Below are 27,799 nucleotides of genomic sequence, written 5' to 3' on the forward strand. Positions count from 1 at the left end.
GTAAGTTTACATTTTGATTTTATTAATGGACACTTCAGTCAATATCTCTCTCAGATTATAATGCATTTAACAAACAACGATTTTTGATCTTTCTTTGATTCTCTGAATGTAAAGGTGAAACAAGTCAAAAAATGCAGTTTCCTGAAAACACTGTTAAAATATACCTCTGCTGCTAAAAGTCAACTTTAGGAAACCACAGGATGTCTCAAGGGAGGGAGCTGGAAATTTTAAATTAAAAATAAACGGAGCCAAAACCAAGAAGCTGCAAACTTAGAGCACTTTAAGAACCTTTTCAGGTCTCTCTATCACAAACAAAGCATTGTTAGTATGACTTGAGTCTCATGCTTTTTATTCAGAAGAATGTGGTATTTTTATTGAAGGAAAGAAAAGTCTGTTCCGTTTATAATATGGATGAACCTGTTCTGACCGGGAAACACATAAAACCGATATTCTACATTTTCAAATACATGTTACAATTCCTGTTAAGAAAAAAGACCTAGCAATGTATCTCTAGCCTATTTACTTCCTATCTCATGAATCGGTAACAGCAGGAAAGGAAAGAAGGCAGTAGAAAGAATTTTTTGAAACATGGTTTCAATGTTGAAACTCGTCCATTTAGGTCATTTTGGAACATTAGTCTGCATTAACAAAGCAAAACAAAGTAGAACTCTGATGCTGGTGGTGGGCAACATCCAGGGTTAGAACATAGGGTTGGATCACAGGACAGACTTTGGTTTGTTGTTCTTGGACTTCCCAGAACCCGGCAAAACCTCTAAGATAAAGAGCAGCTTCCAATGTAAATGACATAGCTCATTCCAAGCTAATGAAAACAATATGTTACTCCCTTTATGGAAAAAAAAAATAAATAATGTGAATTTTACATTTACAAAATCCCACTTAATAAAGCAAATGTGAACTCTCACATAGTAAAATGTGGCATGTGTGAAATACATGTACTTGGGTTTACATGGGGTGCGCCTGTACAATGTGCACCGCAGTTGTTACTCTGCTGGCTGAACAAGAAAGAAAGGAACAAAGGGAGGAAGAAAAGAAAGAATAAACCGCCAGCACCAGAAATTAATATACACTCAGATCAGGGGAGTAGAACTTGTTAAGTGATGTTGCTTAAATTCCTTTGAACAAAGAATTTATACAATCAGATTAGTAGAATACGAGTGCTAGATTTCAAATCTGGAACATTTGTTCACAAATTGTTTGATAAAAAGTTAAAAATTTATGCCATGTGAAATTTATCCTCATTTGCACATTTGTCACGTTGCACATTTGGCTATAATCAGTTTTATTTGTACGTCTCTTATGTACAGGTTTAGATCTTAATTTTCAAGAAATAATGGTCTGAAGTTCTCTGTCAGACCGTGGTGTTTTAAGAATCTTGCTGTAAATAGAAGAAAAAAATATGATAGTTTGTTATATCTGCATATCATATGTCTTCTTTTCTGAATAAAACACGAGCCAAAAATAAAGAGTTATGACCTTCCTCAAAGATGTGTTCCATGTGATGCCACTCATGTTTACGAGGTAACGGAAAAAGTTTTATCAGTCATATCAGTGACTTATTCCTGTATTCAGACACACTTAAATCACTCTGATAAGCTTAAATCGAATTACATTCTCTGGCAGCAAGAAGCAAGGAAGAAAAGATGTATTTGATCTAAAGTTGCGGTAACCCTTAGTGAGCCCTCAGGCCAGCATTAGCATAGTTTGCGCAAAGATGGCTTGACTTACTTATCAGGGGTAAAAATATGCATATAACAGATGCAGCAGAGGAAATGACAACTGCAGATCATACTCCAACACCGTTTGGACAGTGTTTTCTTGGCACTCTTTCCTTCTCCTATTTTCCACTTAGAAAGGCTTTCTCGTCATTTCCATTCCCTTCAGATCCCGCATCATTTTCTGCGAATTGTGCGTTATCTTCGCATGAGCAACCTCTTTTTGTTGAAGACTTTGTGGCTGCTGATTTGAGGCAGAAAAATAAGATTCCAGGTCACAACACCAGTTCACATACGTACGCACCCGCTGGCGAGGCCATGAAAAGCTGGGGTGCCGAACATGCTACAGCATCCCATTTATAGGTGGCTGATGGGAAATGCTGGAAGTAACACACAAAAGAGTAAGTTATTTAATAACTATTAGGATGAAACATTTACATAAGAAATTTTAGAATTCAGAAAATTTGGGTTTGTAAAACATCAGCTTCTATGCACCACAAATCTGGAACAAACTTCCAGAAATGTGTAAAACGGCTGAAACACTGACTTCCTTTAAAACCCACCTGTTTAGAGTTGTATTTGAAACGTAATCAATTCGTAATTTAATTATGGCACTTGACTCAATGTAAGGATTTGATTGCTGATTCTATGTTGCATGGCTTTGTGCTTTTGTGTTTGTTATGATGGAAAGCACCTTGAAATGCCTTGCTGCTGAAATATGCTATACAAATAAAATTTGATTGATTGATTAAAACAACTCCTGTAGGCAGGAACCTGGTAACGCAGAAGTCAGTGTAGATTTCCAAAGATAACTGCATTTATCCCTTATGTTACCTTAGAGATGCTATGGCAACCCCATGTGTTCCCATGGCGATGCCTACAGGACTTAATTCACAGCCTGAACATTGAATTTCAGGTTTTATTTCAAATATAAGGACAACTCAAAACAAACAGTTGGGGAATCATGGATGTAAACCTGCACTGCTACTCATTATGACAAACACATCACGCTCCCTACCCAGGTATAGTTCACAGATAAAACCTGCACCTGTATTTTTCTTCTCCCTCCTAAAATACTGGCTGCCTGCTAAAAACAAGTTGGTAGTACAAGCTGATGCATCTTTGTGGATTATTTTACATTTATTCATTTTCTTCAAGTTCAACCAAGTCTGGACTCAAATCTCTGAACTGACAATATATGATTTCAGAGACGCTCTCTGGGTTTAGAAAGGCAGAACCCACAAAAACATTGTACACATTTCATTTAGATTTAGATGATAAATTTACATGCAGTGAGGACTCGGATTGCAAGTGATTTCAAAAGACACTTAAAAGAAAATTAACAAATTGAGATTACACAGCCAGCTGAAGTAATGAGAGCTATCGTGATTTTAATGGAAAGAAAAGCCCTGAAGTAATGTTGGAACACGTTCAGCTGTGTCCTTCCAACGCATTTAGCTGACCCATCCTGCAAAATGGAAGATCACATTTCATTTCTCGGTCAGGAAACCGAGTCCGTCCATGGGGAAAAAAAAGAAAAAAAAAATTTCCTTTCTTCCTGCCTCTAAAGTTTCACCTTAGCAGCAGCCTGTGGTCAACTGTCCAACAAATATTTCAGTGAAAACATATTAAAATATTTGACTTAAGTGGACATGGCCTTCTGAACCTTCATAAACTATCCACAGACTCTTTGGCGACCACAGAAAGCAAACCACCAATGTGAAAATGGACTGAGCAAAGAGCCACAGTAAGTGACTTTTAGTTTATTGTCTTTTTAATGGACTGCTGCCATTTTATTTTTCAGGAAAAAAAGAAATTTCTGATAAACTGATACTATGAAACATTCAGGACTTGCATTACAGTGGGCGCTGCTAAATATTTTGGTGTATCTCTATAGATGATAAAAAGCTGGTGGAATAAAACACCACCTGTGAGCAATTCATAGTCTCCTGAGAGAAACACACAATAAATTAATTTTTATTTATGGACAGAGCTCCGTAAAAATGATTACTCAGGATTACTCAGTACATCTGAAATCATCTCGACAGAGAAGAACTTTGGTAAGTCCAACAGCATAAAGAAATATTCTAAATGGTATCTTAACATTGACAGAGGATTCACATTTCTGTTAGAAATACTTTTTGAATCTAAAGTGCATTCATGAGCCGACACTTCCCTGCAGAAAAGCAAGGAACAGTCAAGCTGTCCATCAAGATTTTGTTAGTATCTTCATTATTTCTATTTTTTGCCATCTTTTTGGCCACAGTACAGTATTTTTATTTTATTTTATTTTATTTTTTTACTTCTCAGGACATAGCAATGTAAAAACATATTGAAGCATACATATTTTCAGAACAATAAAGAGTCCTACTTGTTTTATGACTTGCTCTCAACTTTAAAGGTTCAATTGTTAAAAAATTACCTAAACTGCCACTAAACCTCAGGGGCAAATCTAGATGGTTTTCTTCAGGCATATGGCTCAGAGTCATAAAAGCAAATATGAACAATGCAATAGTAAACAACATACATTTGGGATGTGCAAAGAAAAAGTGTATACACACATTTAGATTTGTACACTTGAACTTGCAAAGGCAGATCTTACTGTGAATTGATCAACATTTTGATGCTGATGTGGAAAAAATAACCCAACATTGTAAAGTATTGTAAGTCTTCCTGACACCTTCCCATGATTTCATTTCAGTGTTTGTTTCATTCAAATCATCGGATGTAGTCTCACACTCTGTATGCGTTTCTCCACACACACACAGCCCCGCATCCATTTTCTGCTCCATTTTATTTCATAATTTATTCCTGAAAAAAAATAAATAAATAAATAAAAAGAAATGTGTCCTGCCATTGGCGACAGATGGTCCGGCGTATGCTTCCGTACCTGAACACTTCATTGGACCACGCACAATCAGGCACACACACGTCACCCACACAGACATAAAGATACACACAACCTAAAGCTTTGTATTCATACGCTTTTCAGTAAACATATAATCAAGGTGAGAATGATCTGTAATGATTAATACACATTGTGGTATGGCAGAGATACAGGAGGAATGTCTCCAATAAACATGCTCGGTGGATTCATCTCTGTATGTGCGGGGGGGGGGGGGTTATACTAAAGCTTCCCTTATTGACTTGGCCTCAGTTCAGGTCACACTTTGAATGCCAGGCAATGAAATCAGGGGTCCACAGGTGACAGTTCTGATCTCTGTAGCTCACGGCAAAACTCCCAGAGGAGGCCAGGAGCCACAGGGCAAAATACTGCAGCGGTGACAACCAGGTATATACAGTAACCGGTGAAGAAAAGACAGCAGAGCTTCATAGAGAAGAAGTAGGAGAATATTTCTCAGAGAAAAGTTTGCACACAGTTTCTGTACATCTACGCTCAGCGGCAAAGCGGAGGAGAAAAGAGTAAAGCTACAGCAGTCCTATCTGCAGATGAGTAGAGATGGCGGGTAGCAGAGTGAGAGTAAGCATATGGAAAGCATTGCATTCCCCTGAAGAGTGCGTCCTTCCAAAGTAAGCCACCTGGGCTGCAAAGCAAAACGAGAAACAGAGGGCAGAAAACTGTCAGGCAACAACTCATTTAGACTGATGCAAGATAACAAGTGTAGAAAGGGGAAATGGTCAGAGAAATGTTAGCAAGGCTAAGCCTTCACCCAAAACCAATGTAATTAAAGCCCTTAAAAGCCTCTCCTTTTCTCATGGCGTTTCCTTTGTTCTCCTGATCTTGGGCAATCCAGCGATTTATTTTGTCAGGACAACTCACCCACACAGGCAGACCCATCGTCATTGGGCTCAAAGCCCTGGTTGCATCTCTTCTTGGCACGGCATTTATAGCTGCCATAGGTATTAGTGCAGATGGGACGGTCAGAGGGGCACATAGAGGGGAACTGGGTGCATTCATCTTTATCTAAGGATGAGGAAGGCGAGGAAGGCAAAGACACGACTGAAGGAGACTCATACAAGGAGACGGAGATCATGAAGGGAAAATAAATGAGGTGCGCTTACCTGTGCAACGGCCAAACTCATTTAGAGCAAATCCATGACCGCACTGTAAAACACAATTGATGTGAAGCAAAAAAAATCTTTACAGTCCATTAATATGTTCCCAATAAATATCATTGCATTCTCTGTAGTGCATCATCAGATTCTACCGGAGGCTTAAAAATAACAGAGAACCAGCTTAAATTGGGCAGCATTTCCTTCAGCAAAAACAGAACTGGCAAAAAACTAATCAGTTTTAACCAAGTAGCAGTGTAATATTGTGAGTCTAATGTTGTGTTCTGTACCTCGATTTCCACAGTAGGAGTCACTTCCTCCTCATCTTTTGGGTAAGGGATCTCCAGCACTGAGTTGATCTCTGAAGGCTCCAGAGGACGGGCTATTGAGCGCCCATCTGGCCAGTACACTTCAACATTTGTGGCCATATCCCTACCTGTTTAAGTAAAAATGATTTCAGGTAGATATGATGCACACACACACACACACACGCACACCCACACAGAAAGAGGTTATATGAGCTCAGCGAATCTATAGAGCAACTCCAGTAACAATTTACTGTGTTGACAGTCATGACTCTTCCATCTTTGTCTCCTTTTGGGAGACTTAGTTGCGCTCTCTTCTCATCATTAACTGTTTTAATCAGGCACAGAGAAAGCTCATCTCCTGGGAGCCTTTGTGTATCTTAATTAAAGTGGCATTTTTAATGTAAACAGATCTTCAGTAACCCTGCCAGACAGGTGCACTGCCAGGGAGCCAGAGACTATTTCACCTGTTCTGAACCAAGATGACACCCTCTCACAGTGCTCCAGGGTGTATCACGTATAACTCCCTGAAGTCTGGAGGTCCTTTCTAAAGTTACAACATTTTGCAAAGTTTGCTGCTACAGAGTGTAATGTGAAGGCCACAGGAGCCAACCTTTTCTTTGCAAGCCCTGATGCAGAACTGAGAGAGTCCAGAAAGCTCAAAGGATTAAAAAATGCTTCCCATACTTTTTTCTTCTTTCCCACTGTTAGTATCTAATCTTGCAATAATTTAGAAAATGAAGTATGTTATTTCAGAACATGTCAAATAAAAAAAGGCCTGTTAATATAATGCAAAATTTACTAGTTGCAGCCTCACAGAGGAGCAGATTTAGCCGGCTGAAAGGCTGGCCTGGTTCTTTAAAGGTGATCTTACCGAGGCCAAAGTGAGCGACAGGTTCCATCTCACACAGATACCCCGAGCCCCCATCAATAATCCGTGTGTGTGGGCCGCTCTTCTTTGTGTAGACAACCACTTTAGCTCCTCGGGCAAAAGCTCCAAACTTGGTTCGGGGAATCACCCGGAGCCATGAGTTAGTGAGGCCCTTACACATGAGGAGGAGGAGGAGGGGAAGATGAGTCAGGGAAGGATGACTTATGCTTGACCAGCCTGCAGAATCTAAAATGCTACTTAAGACCAGCATACTCACCTGATTGACTCTGTAGACAGAGAGCGGCTGTGCTGCGCTTTCGCCATGAGACACCACGAGTTCCAGGCGGCCGTCACCATCAATATCTGTGGCTATGGCTCCTGGAAGCCCATCACAATTAACACTTCAGGATGCGGGCTTTACAATAATCACTAACCTCAACAACGAATAAATGTACATAACTGAAGAATAACAGTGGTGACGATGTGAAAAAGAGAGGAAAGGTAACACATTTTCAAAAGTGGAGCATTGGTGTCATCTAGTGGTGGGATGTGGTACTACCATATGAGACTTTTCAGATTTTCTTGATGCGTTAATAAACATTTACACGGTCACTTACAGTTAATGTAACAACAAAATATGTATATTTTTTCCCCTTTCACAACTTCAAAAAAAATCTCTTAAGTAGATTTAATTTCCCATTTTATTAAACTTGATAGGCGGGTCTACAGATAATATACAGATACAGGTTGTGCAAATAAAGGCTATTGGTTGTTTTGAGAAGATTACCGGTTCCTCGTCCATCAGGCTCTGCGGCCTCCCCAATATTCAACTCTTCTATCTGGGGGTCCGCATGCTCTCTCCTGCTCACCCTACAAAGGCACAACATTCCCTTCACAAATCTGCACATCATCAAAGCATTACCACTAAAACATAGAAAAACAAAATTTTATTTTATTTTTTTTATCCACTGTCTTACTTCACTTAATGGCACACTGAAAAGAGATGGTTATAGACAACACAATGTAAAGTAATTACTTCAAAAGATGTTCCCTTGAAATAAGGAGTCATGTCTATATGTTTGGCCTTTCTTAACAAACTGTTTCAGTTTTAATCCCAAAATATTTGGCACTTGTCTTGTGAAATTGAACTCAGCTGTCTAAGCATTGTAGTTTAATTCCCTGTTTTTAAGGATTTAACATGAGGGGTGATTACTTTTTCAAATAGTCACAGATTGCTTTGGATATCTTGTCCCCTGAATGAATAACATCATCAGTTGAAAACTAAATTTTTTATTTACTCAGTTTATCTTTGTCCAATATTTAAATTTGTTTGATGATCTGAAACATCTAAGTGTAACGAAAAAAAAAACAGAAGAGGTAAGTACTTTTTCACAGGACTACATATCATTATAATGATTCAATAGCCAATAATGCATGATGTCCACTTTATTGGGACATTTATTGCAGTGCAATTTGTTTTCAGTGTAAAACCAATACTTAAAAATGTTACAAAAAATTTCAGTCTATGGTTTTGGAGGGACTGTGGCTCAGTGGTAGCGTAGTTGTCTTGCAATTGGAAAGCTGACGGTTCAATTCCAGCTTCCTCCTGTCATGTGCACAAGGTGCTCACCGATCTATGCATAAATGTGTGCAAATTGGTGAATGTATCTGTAGAGTAAAGTGGCTTAAGTGGACAGTATAACTCGAAAGGTGCTGTAAAAATTGAGTCCAATTACTGTCTTTGAATGCAATTGTCCCTGCAAGTTATTCCTGAGGTCTGTTCCTGAGTTTTCTGTCCACTTACATTGGTGGTTATGAACAGTGACACACTACAAACTAGTAAAGTGTGCTGTATGCAAAGATACCATCAACAACCACACACATCCAGAACAAATGGCTGAGTAGCTGCCTACCATGCTGACCACCATGCATGAAAGTGTTAGAGTTCCACATTTATAATGATTCAATATCTTAGAGCCCCTAATGTGGTGATTCTAGCTGTTATAGCACTAACATCGGCTCGATATTGATTTGTTGTACTGGATTAATTAGCTTGTTCAAGCATGTTTTTTTTTTTTTTTTTCTGTGCCAAAGAGCAGAGAAAATAAGCTTGTTCATCTCCAAAGAAGACAATGCCTGAGCCAGTGGCTGTGAAGCAGTGACCTCTTTCAGACCAGAAAGATAGATTTTTCTTGGGTGATCTGGCGTGGAGAAATATTCTGTTCCAGGAGATCTCTGGTGAATAGACTGATTACTGATATTCTGTGTGAACTGAAATTTGAATCCTCTTCAAACAACTTTGCCAAATCAGATTTTACTCAGAGAGGAAAGGGTTCATTTTACTATCAGTCAACCAATCACACGTTTTGCACATTTTGAGCACTGAGTTAATTAATATTATCTAGAGAGGAAACCAAACCATGAACAAAGAAAGATCTTAAAAGTGTCTTAATGAAAGAATCATTCATGTGTGAAGAAGAAGGAAGAGGCGGGACGCCAGACTAGATAACTATCCTTTTCCTGGAAATTTAAATTCCCTGCAGCTTTCAAGCATAGAATTAGAATATTAAATCAAGACACAAAAGCATTTTATTAACCTCCTCACCAAAGTGCTCTTTAAACATAAGGTCGTAAATCTATGTTTGCAGTGTGAACATCTAAGAGTGTTTGGATTTCATTCACTGTCAGTACCTAAAGAGTCTGTTGGCTGAGGGTCCCCTATAGGCGATGTTATTGAAGAACACCTCCAACTCATTGTCATTATCAAAGTCAGCAGCAATAACTGTCCGCACTGGAGATGGCATGGAAAACTTCTGGGAAGCTATGTCCTGAGGAAAAGGGGAACAGAAGAGAAAACAAGTGGCACTTTTCTTTTGAATAGGTGAATTCATTCATCTTCTGATCATTTGTGTTTATTTAATATTGTTGACATGTAAGCGCTTGCTTAGAGTTTGAATAATTCTCTCCAAATGCATATTCACTTTGAAAAAAAGTGTTTTATCTGGGATGCAACATGTGTGTTTTTTGCATAAATAATCACTGTCAGTGACGTATTTAAAGAGCAGAGCACAAAGTAAAAACACAAATATATTGTTGATATGAGAAAATGGCAGCCAGACAGAGCTGAGTGTCAGTAAATAGAAATGGCTGCTTAAATGCAACAGAAGTATGACAGTGTCTTGCTATAAGTCACTGTCATACTGTTACAGGGTTTCAAAATTCCAGATTTTTCCAGTTGACATTTCCAGATATCTCATTCCATTTTCTGACCAGTTTGGACATGGAAGTACAGCTAAAGAAATGTTGTTGACTTTTCGGTGTGTTGTTTCGGTTCTGTTTGGAGTTGCTGCTGTGTTATATTCTGCTAATCTGGTTTCTCTTGCATGTTGAGTCATGTTCACATACTTTATTTTAGACCACTTTATCACATTTGGCCAAATTTTTCTTTCTACCTCTGTGTTTAGATGTGTTCCGTTTAGGTTAAGAGGTACCTGATGTGTCCACTATTCTTTTGCCATTTTCAGCCCGGGGCTCCCTCAGTTATGCTTCTGCCCATACCACAGCATTAACAGGAAAATATAGTTGTAAAAAGTATTTCTTAGTCCTTTTTAGACATGGGGCAAACAGGTTAGACGCCTCCCCTCTACCCCACTTCCTAAAAAAAGTTTCTGCAGTAGCTGAGTTTTTGCATGAGGAAGTAACAGATATGTCCTTGCTTCAGTGAGCTGGTGATAAGTCTTGAAAGAGTTATAGAGCGGCCCTTCACTCCTCCCAGTATTTACTCCCTGTTTTAATTATAAGGCTCATAAAGCTGCAGAGGTAGGGGCCGCCCACATTGACCTTCTCCTGCTCAGGTGAAGGAGAGGGGATGGCTGTCTGAGGCGCTGAGGGAACAACTACATTTACTGTGTAGACTTACTTAAGTGCAGAGACCAAAATCTGAGCAAATAAACAAAACATTAACATTTTTTGTTGAAAATTGTATCCATCATGGCATGGAGCAAGTGTACGTATTGGAATTAGTACACATTTTAATTTACTTAATTTATTATTTTACTTTTAGATAAAATCCACTGTAATAAAGTGCCATCAAAAAAGAGGAATCTGCCAAAAGACCTGTGGCAGATCATTTCACTCTCAGCATTTAGTTAGATGAGAGTGAAAGTCAATATTAAATATAAACACTTTTGCCTACATGGAAAACAGTATTGGTCTACAAACCACACCCTGTGTGAAAAATGGTGGTGGCAGCATTATGTTGTGGGGATGTTTTTCTGTAAAGGGAATGTGGAAAGTGGCTGGAGCAGACAGGATGATGGAGGGAGCTATAGGCATACCTTAACCTGTTTTAACTATTTGTGGTAAGATTTTTTTTTGATTATAGATGCTCTCCCTCCTGTCTGACTGTTGATGACCTAACTATGGAAAAGAATTGATAAACTTTCTGTTTCAGCAAACTGTTAAATCAGGATGTGAATACAAGTGGACAACACACTTTTCAGATTTTTACTTGGGGAAAAAAAAAAAAAAACTTGAACTAGGCACTATTTTCTTGTCACTTTTCACAATTATGTACACATTTTTGTTGTCTGTCAGATAAATATCCCAACAAAATACACTGATGTTTCCCAATGACAAAATGTGAATAAAAATGTGATAGGAATGCTTCTAAGTCAAAGTACTTTTGTTTTGCTGTGCTGTGATTGAGGAAAAAGTTGTCATAAAGTAAATGATTATCAATCATAATTATATGTAATAAGTCAAATTCCCTGCAAATCTCCTCACAAAAAGCTTTTTATCAAAATATCTTATTTGCAACAACAGAATCCCACTTTAAGTGCATTTACAATAAAAGAGAAAAACTGTATGACTTCTGCTTAGGCTATCTTTCAAATATATGAATATGTGTGTGTGTGTGTGGGTGTGTGTGTATATAAATACATGCGGTTTTCAACCTACAGTAAAGAGTAACCTATCTTACAGATTTTAATTAAACATAAAAATGCCTAATCTGCACTTTCCATTACCAAGACAATCTGCTGGCTCAGCCCGATTTTATTGTTGGTTTATTGAAGTGATACAACAACTTCATTATGCAAGCCAAAGGTCAATATTGGATAATGTGGAAAAGTGTCAGCTTTTCTGGTGTCTGAATATGTTGTTGGCTTGAGATTTCACTTGTTGTCATACAGGAAAACACTATGCCCTAATTTTGTTCGTCTTATCCATAAGAGTGTGGAAGAGTTGAGACGTGTGTGTTGGTATGATTAAATAGTCTTGGGGCTACATATCACACATTAACCCCTTACTTGACCCAAATAAAAATGGCTCCTGTGACGTTTATCTCCTGTATAAAGGATGTGGGGCCAGACAGTGAGAGCATGAAGGGTCTGCAGATTCACACACAGCACAGCTCATTCCTCTGTGTCTGAAGCAGAGTAACATAAAGACCCCGAATGACACATGTACAACGCTGGTCGTTGGAGTAAATCACAGGAGCCTTTAAATACCACTTAAACCCAAACTGAAGCCCCATGAGAGGTGCTAATGTGTTAGCCAATTGTTAGCACTGAGGGGAACACATTCATTGTGATAACAGTTTAGATTTGCTGATTTCATTCTGGTTTCTCATTAGACATGATTTGAATCAGAGGGGGACAAATGGAGACGAACAACATGAGATATACTTCAGAATGTGAAATGTGTTTTTTCATTGTGGGAATCACTGATCAAAATTTTATCATGCTCAAAGACAACTGGTTAGTCTGGATTATGCACAAAACTGCTAGTGAGTTTTAAATTGGTACTATTTCTGTCAATGAAGTCCCCATACTCCATAAAGTTACTCCATAATTAAACAATTACAAAATTCACGATAGTTTTTTTAAAAACTATGCCAAATTTATTATTGGCTTAAGCTGCTATTCAGTTTTTTAAAAGAAACTTCATCTTCCTGTATTTTCTAAATTATGTGCATGTCTGTAGAACGTTCGGATAAGCCATTACAATTTTGTTTGTTTTGATGATTTCCACACATACAGAATTTTTTTTTTTTCCATTGAGTGAAAGACATAATTTCAGGTCCTTACCTTAAATTTCTGCTTGCGGTTGTTTAGCTGTATGTATAGGCGGTGAGGTCCATTCCAGTTCCCGTACACAATGTCAGTCCTGCCGTCACGGTTGAAATCTGCCAGTGCCACCCCTCTGCCATGCTGCATGGGGTCCTCCACTCCTAGAAGTATATATCGAAAGGCTATTTCATACTTTAAAGCCTTGATGTGTTTAGTTTTCTTCAAACTTACACCGTATGTCCCTTACCAGCTTGCTGCGCAACATCAGTAAAAGTTCCATCGCCGTTGTTTCTGAACAGGAAATTAGATCCGTACTCATTGTCACAGAAGATATCAGATAGAGTTTGACTAACAATTGGCCCCACCACCACACCTCTTCCCCCTGTGTAGATGGATACAATGAGAGAAGGTCCCTCAGTATGATAAAATAAGGCAGCTAGTTAAACAGAGAAGTTTTTGAAAGAAAAAAATTAAACTAGAAAGGTGGAATACTGTACTAAACAACGGAGAGAGAGATCGGCTCCATAACAGAAGGGAATTATAAGAGATCATTAGTGTCTTTTCGGTCCATTTGCTTTGAACAGTGTAGGGCTTTTTTGCTGACACAGACTCTAATTCTGATGGCTACAAACACAGGTAAATAACTATAAGGGAAGTACAAGTGCAAACAAATACAGCGGTCCAGTAATACAACGCATACTGAGATGTTTTGGATTAACCAAAGACTAGCAGTAATTTAATCACCAAGATGAAAAAAAAAAAAAAAAAATCACAACAAATATCACCCCGTGATTTCCCAATGACTTCCTATAAAGGAAAGCTTCTTGCTACAGAGTTTCATTTCAGAACAGCAGAGTTTAATTATATAGCTGACGGGGCTTTGATTGCCCTTTCTCCGTGCAGAGTCAGTGCTGTGAGTCAGGCCCTGAACCTGATTTACTGGCCCGCTTCATCAGCCCGGACAAATATCACTTGCCCCCAACAGCACTAAACCACAAAACGCCTCTCCAGAGATATGTAACCATCAGATATACAACTTCACAGGCTGTCCGTCTGCTCTGATTAACAGCAGTCTGATGACAAAGCCGTCCAGCGAACATCACTCACAGTAACTGTGAACCAGCTCGCTCTGGCCCCCTGGGTGAATCAGATGATGTCCTTCATGTTAAAAAAAAAAAAAAAAAAAAAAAAGCGATCCAGAGATGATAAAGCTTCATTCTGTCACTCTCAAACACAAAGTCATTGCCCATTTTCGAAACTCAGTGGAACATCAACATCAAGGACTTTTCAGTGGTTACAATAAAGTTTCATTAACAGGTGATCTCACTCTTGGTTATGAGGAAACAAATCATAGTTAGGTTGGGCCTTTCTGGCATTTACTGCTCCACTTTTCTATACATCATTGGCTGTATGGCGAACTTGAATTGAGTCACTGAGATGAGGGAGTTCTGGGTTTAGAGCTCTAAAATGAAAGAACAGACGACTGGCAAAAGTTTTGAACTCATTTGATCAGTTTTAAAGAATGGCGAAATAAATTCAGGAAAACAAAATATCTATTACAGAAAACGTATTCATAAACCCACAGATTTCTAACTAGAATAAAATACTTCAAAAGACTAAAATCAAAAGAACACAAAGCCTATGCTAAGACGTTTCTCTGGACATAAATTGGCTTTAGCTCTTTGAACTATTCAGGCCTTTTCAGCATGTTGTGTCTGGTAAACCATTGGAGCCAATTGGCCAGATGTTTTAGATCAACATGCTGCTGAAAGATGCAGGGACAACACATTTTCAGTTTTCTGGCACAGGCCACCATATTTGTATTTAAAATAGTTTTTATATTTCAAAGGCTTTCAGAATGCCATAAGCTCAGACGAGGTGCTGATGGCCCTTGGAAGAGACACCAGCACACTCCATCACACATTATCCTCCATTAACAGCGGACAAATAGTACTTTTCCAAATATTCATCCTGTGTTTCATGCCAGACCTACATGAAATATTTGCTGCTAAAACACTCAATTTTAATTCCATCTGATCGAAGCACATGGTTCAGGTTCCAGTGAGGTTTGGCAAATTCCACACTTAGTGATCGTATGAACATAAAAAGTAATTTTCTAAAGACTTCTCTTCTGATCATTTTGTTGACATGGAGCTGGAAGACCTGGTGAATCCAAAATGCCTCTTTTTGCTACTTTTCTAACATTAAGTTTGCATACTGAAAAGCTTGTTTGTCGGAATACCAGTTTTTAAAATGTATTTACTAACATTGGAAGATTTGGGCAGGTAGCTATTTTCATGTGGCCATTTCCAAAATCAGGAAAAGCAGCACACGTCTGGATAACTTGAAGGGTATTTTCTTCAAGTTATACCTATAAGTACATAGAGAATGTTGTTATTTATAGGCACTATTAATTAATGGGCAGCTGATTTGGTATGATTTCTCTCCATTCCAGCTACTAACGTCTTTGTGCAAACATAACAGAACCGAAAGATGTTCTCATTTACTCCCGTCTTGCTTTTCTCCTTCTCTGGAAGAATCTATGGCAACAAAAGGCGGATTCTTTACGACAGATGTCAGCATTAATAACACTTTAACAGCAGGCAGCACAAACAAATCATCAAGACCTATTTCACAGTCTCCATAAGCTCTTGACACTCACCAATCAGTTTGTTAACTCCAGCTTGCTCTGCAACGTTGGAGAGGGCAACGACTCCCTCGGAAAGGTCACTGGCTCCCTCGTCCATCTCTATAAGAGCGTGAGGTCCCACGTTTCCGCTGGCGTAGTTAGCGATATAGATAGCATAGCGGCCGGTACCCTGCAGAAAAACATGTGTAGTTTTCATTAAATTACATCTGCTGAAATTTTATAGCACAAACTCAAACATGTGAGAAAACAGCTCAGTCATTTGACCTTTCTGGGAGTTTCAGAGGTGACTTTTATTGCCACCACTTAACTCTAACATATGAACCAGATAGTTCTGATTAAATAAAAATTACTCTGGAAGGCTAAGTGGTTGAAGACCAAAAGGTTAAGCATGGAAATTACATTTCTATTTTAACATGTTTATTAGCAAAGGGAACCTCTCCTATCTCTTGTTTCTCTGTTTTGCTTCTTTGAATTGACATTTCAGCAATAATTGTTGCAAAATCCAGTTTATGGTGCAAAAGGTCAGTATGAGTAAAAAAATGGCTCAGAGTTCAGACCAGAAACAGACCTGGGGCTCAAAACCTTTTTTTCATCTGAATGTTGTGACTTTTAAACAACCATGCCTCTGTGATGTTTTCCATTGATTTGAGGGCACATATATTTATTTTGTTGGATAACGCAGTCTAAATCTGTATGGAATTGGTTCTATATGGCACGCCTTAGCTCTTCTACTTTGCTCTTTTTTTCACAATATTGCAGTAAATGAGCTCAAATTGAAAAATATTCCCTGTTGGCAAGAGTGATTAATAAAAGCTACAAAATGCATAATTAACTTCTATGCTTGACTATTGTAATGTTTTATTGCCAGCAAAAGCTTTCAGCTGGTCTAAACTGCTGCGGTAATAATTCTGACGAAGAAGACAAAAAAGAAACTTTTAGCTTTGCCTTTTTTTGGTCTCCTGCAGAATGCAGAAAAAAAAGTAAAATTATTCTTACATGTAAAGCTCTGAAAGTTTATATGCAATATTTGATTGCTCATTGTGTTACTGGATCCCCAAGAATTTTTTCCTCTACCTGCAGCTTTACTTTTGGTTGCAAGAATATTTTAAGGTAAGATGGAGGCTCAGTTTGGCAGCTATATGTGAGGCAGACCAGCAGCTATATGAGGATTTGGTGCTACATTAACTTCAGGCAAAAAGCTAAATGGCCGGGCATAGCCAGACCGTAACCGAACTATGGTCAGTTGTCTTTGGGACGTTCATTATTCCACGCACCCTTCAAGGTCCACAAGAGTCGAGTTCCTGTGAAAACCCTCCCGAATCAGTTCACCTCATGGTGTTTTGACACGAGTGTGGTTTATAGCAAACAAAGCAAACACGGCAAAGGAACAATTCTTACAAGTTCATAAGTTGGGAGGAGGAGGAAATGATGACTGACGAGTTGGAACATCACATCTTATTTTCCATGTTGAGAAAAAAACAGAAAGCGTTGGTGGGACATCTGTCGCTGCAGCAGAGCAGAACTGAGCAGGTTTTAATGTTTTAGTCCAACAGTTGTACTTCCTGTTGGGACAATTGATCCTCAAAACTATCCAGGCTGCTCACTGGCTGAAAAAGTGGCTTCTGGAAGAAGAGCAGTTTGGGGTTCTTTTCCACGTACACAAACACGCCCTCGAAATTCTGACCAATCATACAACAGTTTTGCATGCAGAGGGGTGCAAAAGGTTCGCCATGGGGGTTTTGACAACAAGGGGGTGGAGAACAAAGTGAAGTGATTCTCAACATGCAAAAGTGACAATGAGAACCAATTTCATCAGTTTTGCCCGACAATGCAGAGACCTTAACTAAAACAGGGTGAAATAAGAGAGATGTTTGTTGATTTAAACTAAAAAGAGACAAAGAACTTTGCTCCATTTCCATTACTTTTCTTATTTCCTGTACTTATTAAGCACCTTTTTCCTCATCAAACCTTCTCTGTTCTCCCTTTATCTCCATTCACCCTGCTTTTTACCCCTTGTCCCCTCTTACTCAGCCTGGCACTTCTTGCTCTGCCTCCCTTTGGAGATTAATTTCACACTCCATTATCAGTCAGAGTCCCTGCAGACACAAACTCACAGACGGAACCACACTAATAGACTATACACTCGATTTAAATGAGCTTTCCCACCAGGCCTAACGTGTTTCCATCAATACAAATGCACGCACGTATGCAAGACCACACAAATAAAAGCCATCTGACCATTTTTGCTCACCCTACTATATTCTCATGTGGAGAGTAAGGTAAACAAGTCGGGCTGATGTAAATGCCACTTTACCGTGCACAATATGATGAGCAGGTTCACAGAAATACACACACATGAAGGAAAATGGAAAAAAAACAAAGTTAAGTGTAATGAAAAACCTGAAGGCTAGTGGTTGTTACTTAATAAAGTTAAAAGTCAATGATTTTTCAATAAGTCTTCACCCTAGGCTAATTCTTGTCACTGAGATTGGCAGTCACAATAGCTTCTCATGCATTCCCGCTCTAAAGCTGCATGTGTTAATAATCCAAGCCTCTAAAGAGAAGAATGAATGACTTAGCACACGCAATGTCATTTTTTTATCAACAGAAACTGTTTATCATTCGTCTCAAAATTTGCCATCACCATAAAAATAAATCTCTTATTTGAGCTTGCAAAGTCCACTCATTTTCTCCGGGTCCTGCTCAAAGTGGGCCGATCCATCAGCTCCATGTGTGACGCCTCAATATGTCAGTCTCATCAGTTCGTTTAGGAATAATAATGGGACGTCAGCTTCAAGGAGACCTGGAGAGACGGGATGGCCCGATGACAAATGCACTTCGTCTGCTACAAGATAACATTTTATTTATGGGTAAACAAGATCCAACACATTAACCACCCAGCTGACAACGCAGCACACTTTGGCTCCTCTCTGCAGTTCCTCCGAACACGTTCCAATAAAACACGCTCAGCAAAAAGGACCGCTTGGATCTGCTCGAACTGGCATGCAAGAGCGCACACCAGGGCTTTGGCTCCTTCTAAAAGAACTATGCTATTAAAGAAGATATCTTTCCAATCTACTTGGCACCTGCACCTCCTAGCAGTGCTCAGTGAGATGGGACAGTAAAAAAAACTAAAAAACTATTGTAATTCCTGCTGTCCTTTTTCACCTATTACTGTCTTTATCCCATCCTCTTATTAGAAAGGAGAGCTGTGTGTTTGTGTGCGAGATAAGAGACAAAGACAGAGCAAGTCAGTCAGAGAAGGGGGGGAAAATGTAAGTGAGAGAAGGCTAAAAACAAAAGAAATGAAAGGACGGGGGACGCAGCTACAGGCAGGAAGCAGAAGCGTGCAGTCATCACTCCCTTCCTCTCTTTGCAGGATGCGTTCTGTAAAACAAACGAGCCTTTGCTTCTGTAATTACACTGGTGCGATGGACAGAGGAGAGAAAATAGCGCACCATTCGCCCAAATGAACTGTCAGAGCACATGCTGAGAAGGGCGGCGTAGGCAGGGCATGACTTATCACTGGTAAACAAACAGAAGCAACCGTGCATGTACGTAGAAGACACTACTACCCGGAGTGGATGTGTGCAGGGGGAAGCAGACTTCATACTGTACTCTGGTCTGTAGGCGTGTGAGTGTGTGTGTGCGTGGGTGGGTGTGTGTGTGTGAAATACCTTTCTGTCTATGCAGGCCACAGAGCGCCCGGCCATGGGGTTGGCCACGTCCCGGTGCTCGTTTATATCGTCGTTCAGCAGGTCCTCGAAGCGACCGTTGCGAAACTTGAACAGTTTGTCTGTGTATGTCGCCCGACCTTCATGTAGGTGTGAGGGGGTAAAAAAAAAAGATGGTAAGTTTACCTGAGGTAAAGAGGAGGTTATGAAGAATGACAAAATCCAGGTTATAGAAAAGGAAATGTAGAGTTGCTGTGGTAGAAATGTGTACATTGAGTTTTCAGAAAAATGACAACGGGGAGGCGCTGCAGTGTTAACAGCATGCTCACTGCAGCCCTCTCTATGATTTATTGCTACACAAAGCTTATCTGTTATCTGATGAGGACTCAGATGAGATAAGTTCAGTTACTGCTTTCAGATTCTCCTCCTAGGATACAGTGTGCAGACTGTGTGCCTTTGTAATAGCTTGTACAGTACCAGAGAAGGCATTGTTGGTGTTGAGGACATAAATCTCCTCCCGTCCATCTCCATCTATGTCGCATGCTGTCACTCCTATGGCATTGCCTTGACGGTCCCTCAGCGCATAGAACGGGGAGCTCGGGTCGTCTACGGCGATGTTGACAAGCCCTTTTCTCTGTTTATCGTACTTCAGCACCAGGTTTGGACCGTTGTATCTGTGAACACGTGGAAGCAAAGTGTTTCTCTATTTATAAATCGGAGCTAATCGTGTGGACTGAAAGCATGCTCACTGAATTACTGGCTTATTTGCTTCATGACTTCTTTTTTTATTATTTGAGTCAGAATTTAGTCAAACTAGATTGTATTCATTTGTTCATTCGTGTATTTCTTTATTAGGGAATATGCTGTACCCCGTCAAATAACAATGAGTAATAAAAAAACAAATCAATTTTCTGATTTTAATGCAGATGTGTACCTGGTAGCAACCATCTTTAAGGTCATCTTCACAGACCTCTCGGCCACATAAAAAAAATTATTTTAATCCAACATGTTCTTCCAGAAAGTTCGTGTTCCTAACATACAATTCTAATGAAGCAGGTTGCTCATCTGTATTCAAGTCAGAATTATTAGAAAAATGTCAGAATTCTTTTTTTTTTCCTTCCTTAGATTAAGATCAGAATTTTATTTTTTCTTCTTTTTTATAATTCCATTGGCCCAAATCCTCGTGTGTACGAGATTGAAAATTTGTAAAAAAATTAAAAAAATAAGCACACACTTAACTAGGTAACACCTTTATGTCGGATTTCATACAGAGTTTTACAATATGCGACCTAAGAAAACATATTACAAAATTTTAACCAAATCAGGGTTCAGAATTCCTTTAGTAAAAGAAAGGCATATTGTTGCATCAGCTCATATTCAGTTGCATGGTAAATTGTGAAGTAGATAGGTAAATCCTTTACTCAAATGTTTTATTCTGTATTTTATTTTGTAATCACATAGGTTGTATACCTTCGAAAGAGACTAATGTTCATTCCCAGAATTTGAGATTGTAGATTAAAGAGCCGGTTGATCAAACTGCCTGTTATAATTATGTTTCCAACTGAGAGACATTAAGCTTCAAAATAATTTGCTAGTTTTGTATAAGCATAGTTTTGCCATTTCTGGAATACTTCTTTGGAACCTAAATTATAATTTTTTTTAAAATATATACTTATTTTTGTCTGTCAGATTGGTTTATTACTTCAAATTTGCCAACAAACTAAGTTAATGAACCAGCCGGGCAAATTTATTTCCCATCTGCTGTTCAGAAGAGGGCTTGCCTTCAAATTGAGCTTCAAAAGGAGCATAGACAACAATAAAGAAACCAGCCTGAAAATCATGAAATCATAAAACAACAATTTCATGAACGTCCAAAAACCTGACAGCATAAGAAGTTGATAAGCTCCTCAAAACTAACAGTCTGGGTGGGAAGTTTGCTTTATCATTTCAAGCACGAGTCACATAAAATAAATTTAGGTTCCAGACATCCTTGTGTGAGATTAAAAATGCCTAAAGTGATCATTGTTATGATTACTGAAGGTCAGCAACACAGGTGCAATATAAACTATATAGAAGCTATTCAAGCAAAGATTCTCCTAATGGCAAATGAAATTACATCCTCTAGAAGGCAGTGGGATGATCCTCTTCCTGGGATACCTGCTGAATAGGTTGTTTTGGCTAAATTACATTTAGTAAGCACCCTCATTTGGGCTTATCTATATTCTGTTAAGCATTGAGAATCTCATTGCTGCTTCATTGGATAGCGAGAGGCTTGCAAAGCTATTCCCATCAGTGGCATTCTATTCAATCACATCCATTTTCATCAGTTGAGTGAGCTTCAGGGCACCTTAATGTCCCCTCTTCTAGTTTTTCACCTTTGTTTTAAAGGTTTACCTTTGGAAAGTGACAATGGATTTCGGTTTTAGTCTTCGGAATTAGATAGCACTCTAAGTGGTTGCTGCTTTTAAGAATATGTGGGTCACCTAAAACATCGGATCAAGGTCAAGAAGCCAATGAATTAAAAGAGAAACACTCCTCTCACCCAGCTACAAATATCTCCAGGTCTCCGTCGCCGTCCACATCAGTGACAGCCATGCCGTAGTTAAGTTGACTGGGGTTGTTTTCATAGTCCGGACGGAGAGCGGTCTTGGTTACAGCAGAAAACATGGGCTCCGACCGCTGGGCCGAGGAGCGGGCATGCAGGAAAAACAGCAGGCACAGCAGCATCCTCGCCTGAAGAGTAAAACACACTATTTGCCCCTGCAAAAACTGGATTGACTCTTTATTTTGTCCATCAAAATCCGTTGGCTGTGATGTTTGAATAATCAAAACCAGCTAGCTTACTCACTTTTTACCTGCTCACACAATTGTTCTGTTAGCTGGAAATATAAAGTCTAAAAACTTATTGTGACCTGTGAGTACTTAGTTTTGTTAAGACGTACAGAAAATAGTCAATCTCTGATTCAGCCGCATTCTGCAGGTCTTAGATTTGAACAACCCATCACATGTAGAAAGGACAGAAAATCCATACATGAATCGAACATTCTGGTGAGCAAAGAGGAAACCAATATGACCTGATACACCAGGCATAAGGTGCTGCTCACTCAGACTTGTGTTTATCTTTGAGTGGGGATGAAAGGTAAGGCTTGAAAACAGTTTGGTGCATAAAAGCATTCAGGCATAGGATTTTGCAAAAATATAGAAGGAATGTAATTTCTGAGAAAGAAAAAAAAAAGGCAGGTCACCTTCTCATAGCCAAAATAAACTTTATACACACCTCATTTACACACACACACATGCAATAAAAGGTGTTTACAAGCTGCAGATTTGATTTTCTCTTTTCATGGATTTATAAACTCATCCCTCGTCATTCCTTCTGTGACAGTGATGAGCCGTTCCCTTCTCTGCTTCCCGACTGCTGCATATTTTTTCCCTCAGCTCTGAGTGTTCCAGTGATGTATGGCTCTTTAACGTCTCCTTCAACAATTCAATTTGAGATAAAACTATTGCGCTGTTTGCGTAATGCTCTGCAGTAAGTCGAAGAGGCACCTCAGCTGACACCTGCAGAAATACAGCTGGGGACCGCTGCTAATTTGCAGGCAAGCTGTGCCGCGATAATGCACACTGGTTATCTGGCAGAAATGTAGACAGTGGCTGTTAGCAGGAAGGGTTAATTAACAGCAGTTTCTCCCTATTAGAGCAGGGAGAAATGACAAATGAGCTGGCTAGTTCCGGAAGCAGTTTTGCAGAATGAGAAATTTACCCCAATGTGAGATAGAAGAGGTAACGTATAAATTACTAAGAGTAAAGAGTTGTGACAAGTAAAAAAAAGAAAAGGGATTGTTGAAAAAAGTGATAAAGAAGAATTGTACTGCTGCATATTTGACCCTGCAGTTAAAATCTCCAGGAGTTTTCTTTTTTACAGTTAAATCTTTAGTGCAAAATTGATCCACAGCGCCCCCTAGAATTCTTCAGGCTACTTTAAGTTTATGTGTAATCAAAGTCCAGTCCTTAACACATCTCTATGGGTGTGTCCAAATTATCATCCTTCCAATGACCTGGCCTGGATGGTCTTGCCTTCAGATTTAAACACTGAAGGCTAGACATGACATTGGGACACCTAACACCATGTTAGGTGTCCTTCCACCTAACATGGCAGCACTAATCACAAGCTGGTAAAGATCAAGCCCAAAATCTTGCATTTTTTATTACTACCGGTAATTTATTTCTTTTTATTTTATTTTTTTTTACAAAAATGTTGTTAGAAAACATATCTATGCAAGTGACAAAAGCACAACCACCATAAGCTTTTAACTTTCATACTGCCAAATTTTAATAGACCTTTATTTAAAACTGTAATCCTGTCCCACTCTAACTCCTGTTTCATCTGCCCTTGTATGAAAAACAAAACTCTGCCTTTCAGCCCTCAATACATCTTAGGTTGGGATGGACTGCGAAGGATACACCAGACCTTCCCTTTGAATTCGGACAGCCTTCATCACATCACTGTTACATAATTGGTCATCAAATGTGGCCTTAGAACGATGCAGTTACTGAATTAGGACACATGACATGATAATACACTGACGTCAATTTAGCCACGCCCGAAAAGAAGAAGAGATGACATGATTTTCTGCCACACATTTCCTTTGACGCTATTAATTATATTAGCTTCAAACTTTTTCTGATAACAGGTGAAAAGTTGATGTTTCCTAATTCAGATCTTAGAGGAAGTTGGCTATTGTAAATTGCAGAGCATCTTTTGACTATCATGACTTCCAGAAGGAATGTTTGATTTTTAGCTGATGTCAGACCTTAGCTAAATGTGACAGGAAGTCATTTTCCAGCATTTCCATCAGTGTCACCTACTAGCTATGTGGCCATGTTGCGAGCCACAGTGTGAACAAAATGAAACTTTTGGACGCAACACAGGGCACAGTCACAGGTGTGAGGCCTGTGTTGCAGCCAAATACCTTACTGTAAAAGAGTAAACATGCAGACCAAATTTTGTGTACAATGTTTACTGACCAGGGATGTCCTGGGCATGCTAGTTCCATGTAAAGAGAAAAATTCAAAGGAGATTTTGAAGGGTCCAAAAGTAGCTGCTGTCCAAAAATTAAAATTTTTAAATTTTAACATTAGGATTGTTATTACTAATGGTTTAACAATCTTCTTTGTTAATCCATTAGGTGTTTGGAAGCTACATGCTAGCCGGTATTTGAATAAGGGTGGGTGCCAAAAATATTTGACATTGGTGTTTAAAGCAAACATGAGAGACAGTATTATGAGTGCTTCATTGTCTTATATGTAAGTGTGTGAAGGTCTTTCATTGTTCTTATGCAACTGCATCAGGTAAATGGTGTATTTTTTTTATTATTATTATTTGCTGAGAACTCAGCAAATGAATGGATGAACTTTTGAGACTGTGCATGTTTGAGTCAAGAAGGTTGAATGGCTTCATTCCCATGGTACAGTTAAGTATCTGCCCGAAAACTCTGTTAGAGCCTCTATAATTCAGACTTATAAAATGCTAGCTGGAACCACAGGGGCCTTTTTGATTTGATTAAGCCATGACGTATTGCATTATCCAGCCAAGGACATAGAATCGCTTTGCCCAACATTCAGTGCAGTAAAGACCCAGACATCCCACTCAAGTGAAGCTGTGATGGATCCACAAAGCATTTCATGTACGCGTTGAGGTTTTATGGTGAGATATCTGCAGGGTCAACAATAATAATGGGAAGCAACACATTTTTTAGAAACCAGTCAAATACTATATGAAAACGCTGGGGGAAAAAAAAAAAATAACAACAAAAAAAAAAACAATGCTGTTTGAAGCCGAGTGATGTTTTTCCATTAGATTATTTATACGAGCGGTAAGAGGCCATTACCACAGCGTGCAACATCAGCATGTGCTTTCTGGAGCGTTCCTGCCCAGCTCTGATCCTGATAACACTGCGACAAAAGAGCCAGCAACATCTTCACTTTCAAACACACTCTTCCAGATGCTTTTACCCTATGAAGGACAATCCTTACTGCAGAACACACACACACACACACTCACACACACCATACTACATCAAAACCAGTGATTTGCTCTTATTTTAGGTAACACTGCACTTATACTCAGTTTGCCTATTATTTATCACAGTGGGAAGAGGATAAAACTTCTTAAACTTCCCATTGAAACAAAGACACAAGGCACACTACTTTAAGATTACATTTTTGAAAACTTTAGCAAAGAATATTTTGATATTATTATTATTATGAGTTTAGCAAATAGGAACTATTTAGTGATTTCTCTATCTAATATATATATATATATATATATATATATATATATATATATATATATATATATATATATATATAAATTACTGGTTCATATGTCCATATGTCAAATAAATTTCGATTTATAAGAAATAACCACAAAGTATAACTAACAAAAGACACCACTTCTTCAAACTTGACTTTGATCATTCTAAAAAAAATAATAATAATTAAATAAAACAAGTCTATCTATCTGCTATCTAGCTATCTATCTGAGCTTCTACCTACAAATTCTTGTCAAAAATAATTTTCTCTAATAAAGGAATAACAATAATCAGGAGAAGTAAGCAAGAAAATATTCTTCTTGAGATACAACTGCTGCAATCATTACTCTTCTGTCAAATTTACTCTCTTTCCATCAGCATTTTAAAAGTGTGCAGCGCCACTTCATTCGTGTCCATTACCGCCACTGCAGGTGGTTAATTAAAACATGTTTACTTTGTTAGTAAGCGACTTAATCAAGGTTAACTGTTTGCTTTGAGGAGAGGCGGAGGGGGAATGCAGAAAAAAGTTACGGTCAAATTGAAAGCAACTTTTTTCTCTTTTTCTTTTCTTCTTTTTTTTTTGGTTCTTCCGCTGCAGCACAATCAGCCGAGCGCTGCTTGTTTCTGAAGCCGGTGTAAGGAGGGCAAACTCAGGTACTCACAGATGCAGAGAGGCGCTCCAAAAACTCCCAACAAATCCTGCAGCGATTGACAGCCAGAGGACAACGGGGAGAAACGCAAAGCCGGCGTATAAAGGTTGGCTAATTGGAGCTGTTGATACCGCGGACATCAGAAGGGTTTTTTCCTACACATACACACACATACACACACACTTTCACACAACTTCCCACGAAAATTTGCTTTATGAAATCGTTGGTGTGAGAGTTTGGCCAATAGCCTGAGAGCTTGCAGAATATGTAAAGACACAGCCAACGACGGAGCTGGAAAAGCGAGAGGTGGGCGTGTCTTCAGGTGTTCAGTACAGATCGAGCCGGGGCGCAGCTGGGATCGAGATGCGGAGTTCAGCCTCTTCACTCGGATGCTTCATATCCTGCTCCATCTGCTTATGGGCGAAAGGCTCTTAGATGTCCTGGGATGTCTACCAACCTTTGTTCTTTAATCTTGATATGTAGCTACAGACTTTTCATAAACTCAAGCGCGAAATATCGACTTTTAAGTGAAGATTCTTCAAATTCTCAGACAAAATCTCACAGTGTCACGCGTATTTTCAAAAGTACTCAAACCATTTGCATTTTTCATATTTGGTGAAGTTACAATCAGAAATAGCTGTGTATTTTATTTATATATAAAATTACTTTATGGTAAAGTTGTGCTTAACTGTGAAAAAAATTAAAAATAAGATCATTATAAGGAGATTCAAGATTCCAGACAGTGGTACAAACTGTATCTATCAACTGTGTACTGCTCAACCTTTGGAAAGCATCGTAAAATGAACTCTACTGTTGAGCAAAAGCAAAATCCCATTCAAAGTTTGCCACTGGCATTCAGCAAAACTGTGAAAGAAAGTGCTCTTGTTATAACGAAACAAAACTGGACACTCTGATTTAGGTGGAAAAACTTCACTGCCTAACACTGCACATCAGATTTTCACATCTTCATGTAGTCATGGCAGCATCATGCTGTGAAGAAATCAGGGAAGAAAACTTGTGAGATCCTGCTAAAGAACTGAGGCATGACCGCTACCTTAAATATACAGCTTGACATCTGATACATACAATGATTTAGATGAAACTGTATCTGTATTAGGATGGTACAGTCAAGTATCATTTATCAAATTGAGAATCTGTGGGAAAATCTATTCCAAAATACTTACAACCTTAGTAGTAACAGGTGTTTCTAAGAAGTGTTGACATAGAAACTGAAAAGAAATGTTTGTTATACTTTTGAGATTTTATTAGTTAAAAAAAGGAAAATGTATGCATGTTTTCTCTCCGTTTTTTCAGTCATAACTGATTTATATTGATTAAAATCTCCGCAAAATAGTACAGATTGTGGTTGTGAAAAGATTTAAGAGGTACGAATAGTTTTGCACGGTTTGGCATTCAGACAGTGCACTCCGTTCACTTAGCTTGAGAATAAATGAACAATATAGTTTAAACCCTAACAAGGATAGAATTTCATTAGTGCATGAATGCAAAATGTTTAT

At 38.8% G+C, this 27,799-nt stretch overlaps 1 protein-coding gene across 1 annotated transcript; it reads right to left on the bottom strand.

The window, feature by feature from the left end:
• Positions 1–26,473, bottom strand: crtac1b (cartilage acidic protein 1b). Its single transcript, XM_044135533.1, has 15 exons — positions 26,295–26,473; positions 21,861–22,051; positions 19,796–19,992; positions 19,322–19,458; positions 15,657–15,813; positions 13,242–13,376; positions 13,013–13,155; positions 9,615–9,751; positions 7,711–7,793; positions 7,201–7,301; positions 6,927–7,095; positions 6,038–6,183; positions 5,757–5,799; positions 5,515–5,658; positions 1–5,278 (listed from the first exon to the last, which is right to left on the bottom strand). The coding sequence occupies exons 2-15, from the start codon at positions 22,043–22,045 to the stop codon at positions 5,163–5,165; spliced, it is 1,893 nt and encodes a 630-aa protein (XP_043991468.1). The 5' UTR covers positions 22,046–22,051; positions 26,295–26,473; the 3' UTR covers positions 1–5,162.
• Between the last annotated feature and the right edge of the window lie 1,326 nt (positions 26,474–27,799).

The sequence above is a fragment of the Gambusia affinis genome, linkage group LG13 (genome assembly GCF_019740435.1).
Source record: "Gambusia affinis linkage group LG13, SWU_Gaff_1.0, whole genome shotgun sequence".
Taxonomy (NCBI): Eukaryota; Metazoa; Chordata; class Actinopteri; order Cyprinodontiformes; family Poeciliidae; genus Gambusia; species Gambusia affinis.

Coding starts and splice junctions, on each gene's coding strand:
- crtac1b (XM_044135533.1), bottom strand. CDS start 22,045: ATGCTGCTGTGCCTGCTGTTTTTCCTGCATGCCCGCTCCTCGGCCCAG. Junction 15,814..19,321: donor TGGCCTGCATAGACAGAAAG/GTATTTCACACA, acceptor GTTTTTCTGCAG/GGTACCGGCCGCTATGCTAT. Junction 13,377..15,656: donor TGGAGTTAACAAACTGATTG/GTGAGTGTCAAG, acceptor CCATCTACACAG/GGGGAAGAGGTGTGGTGGTG.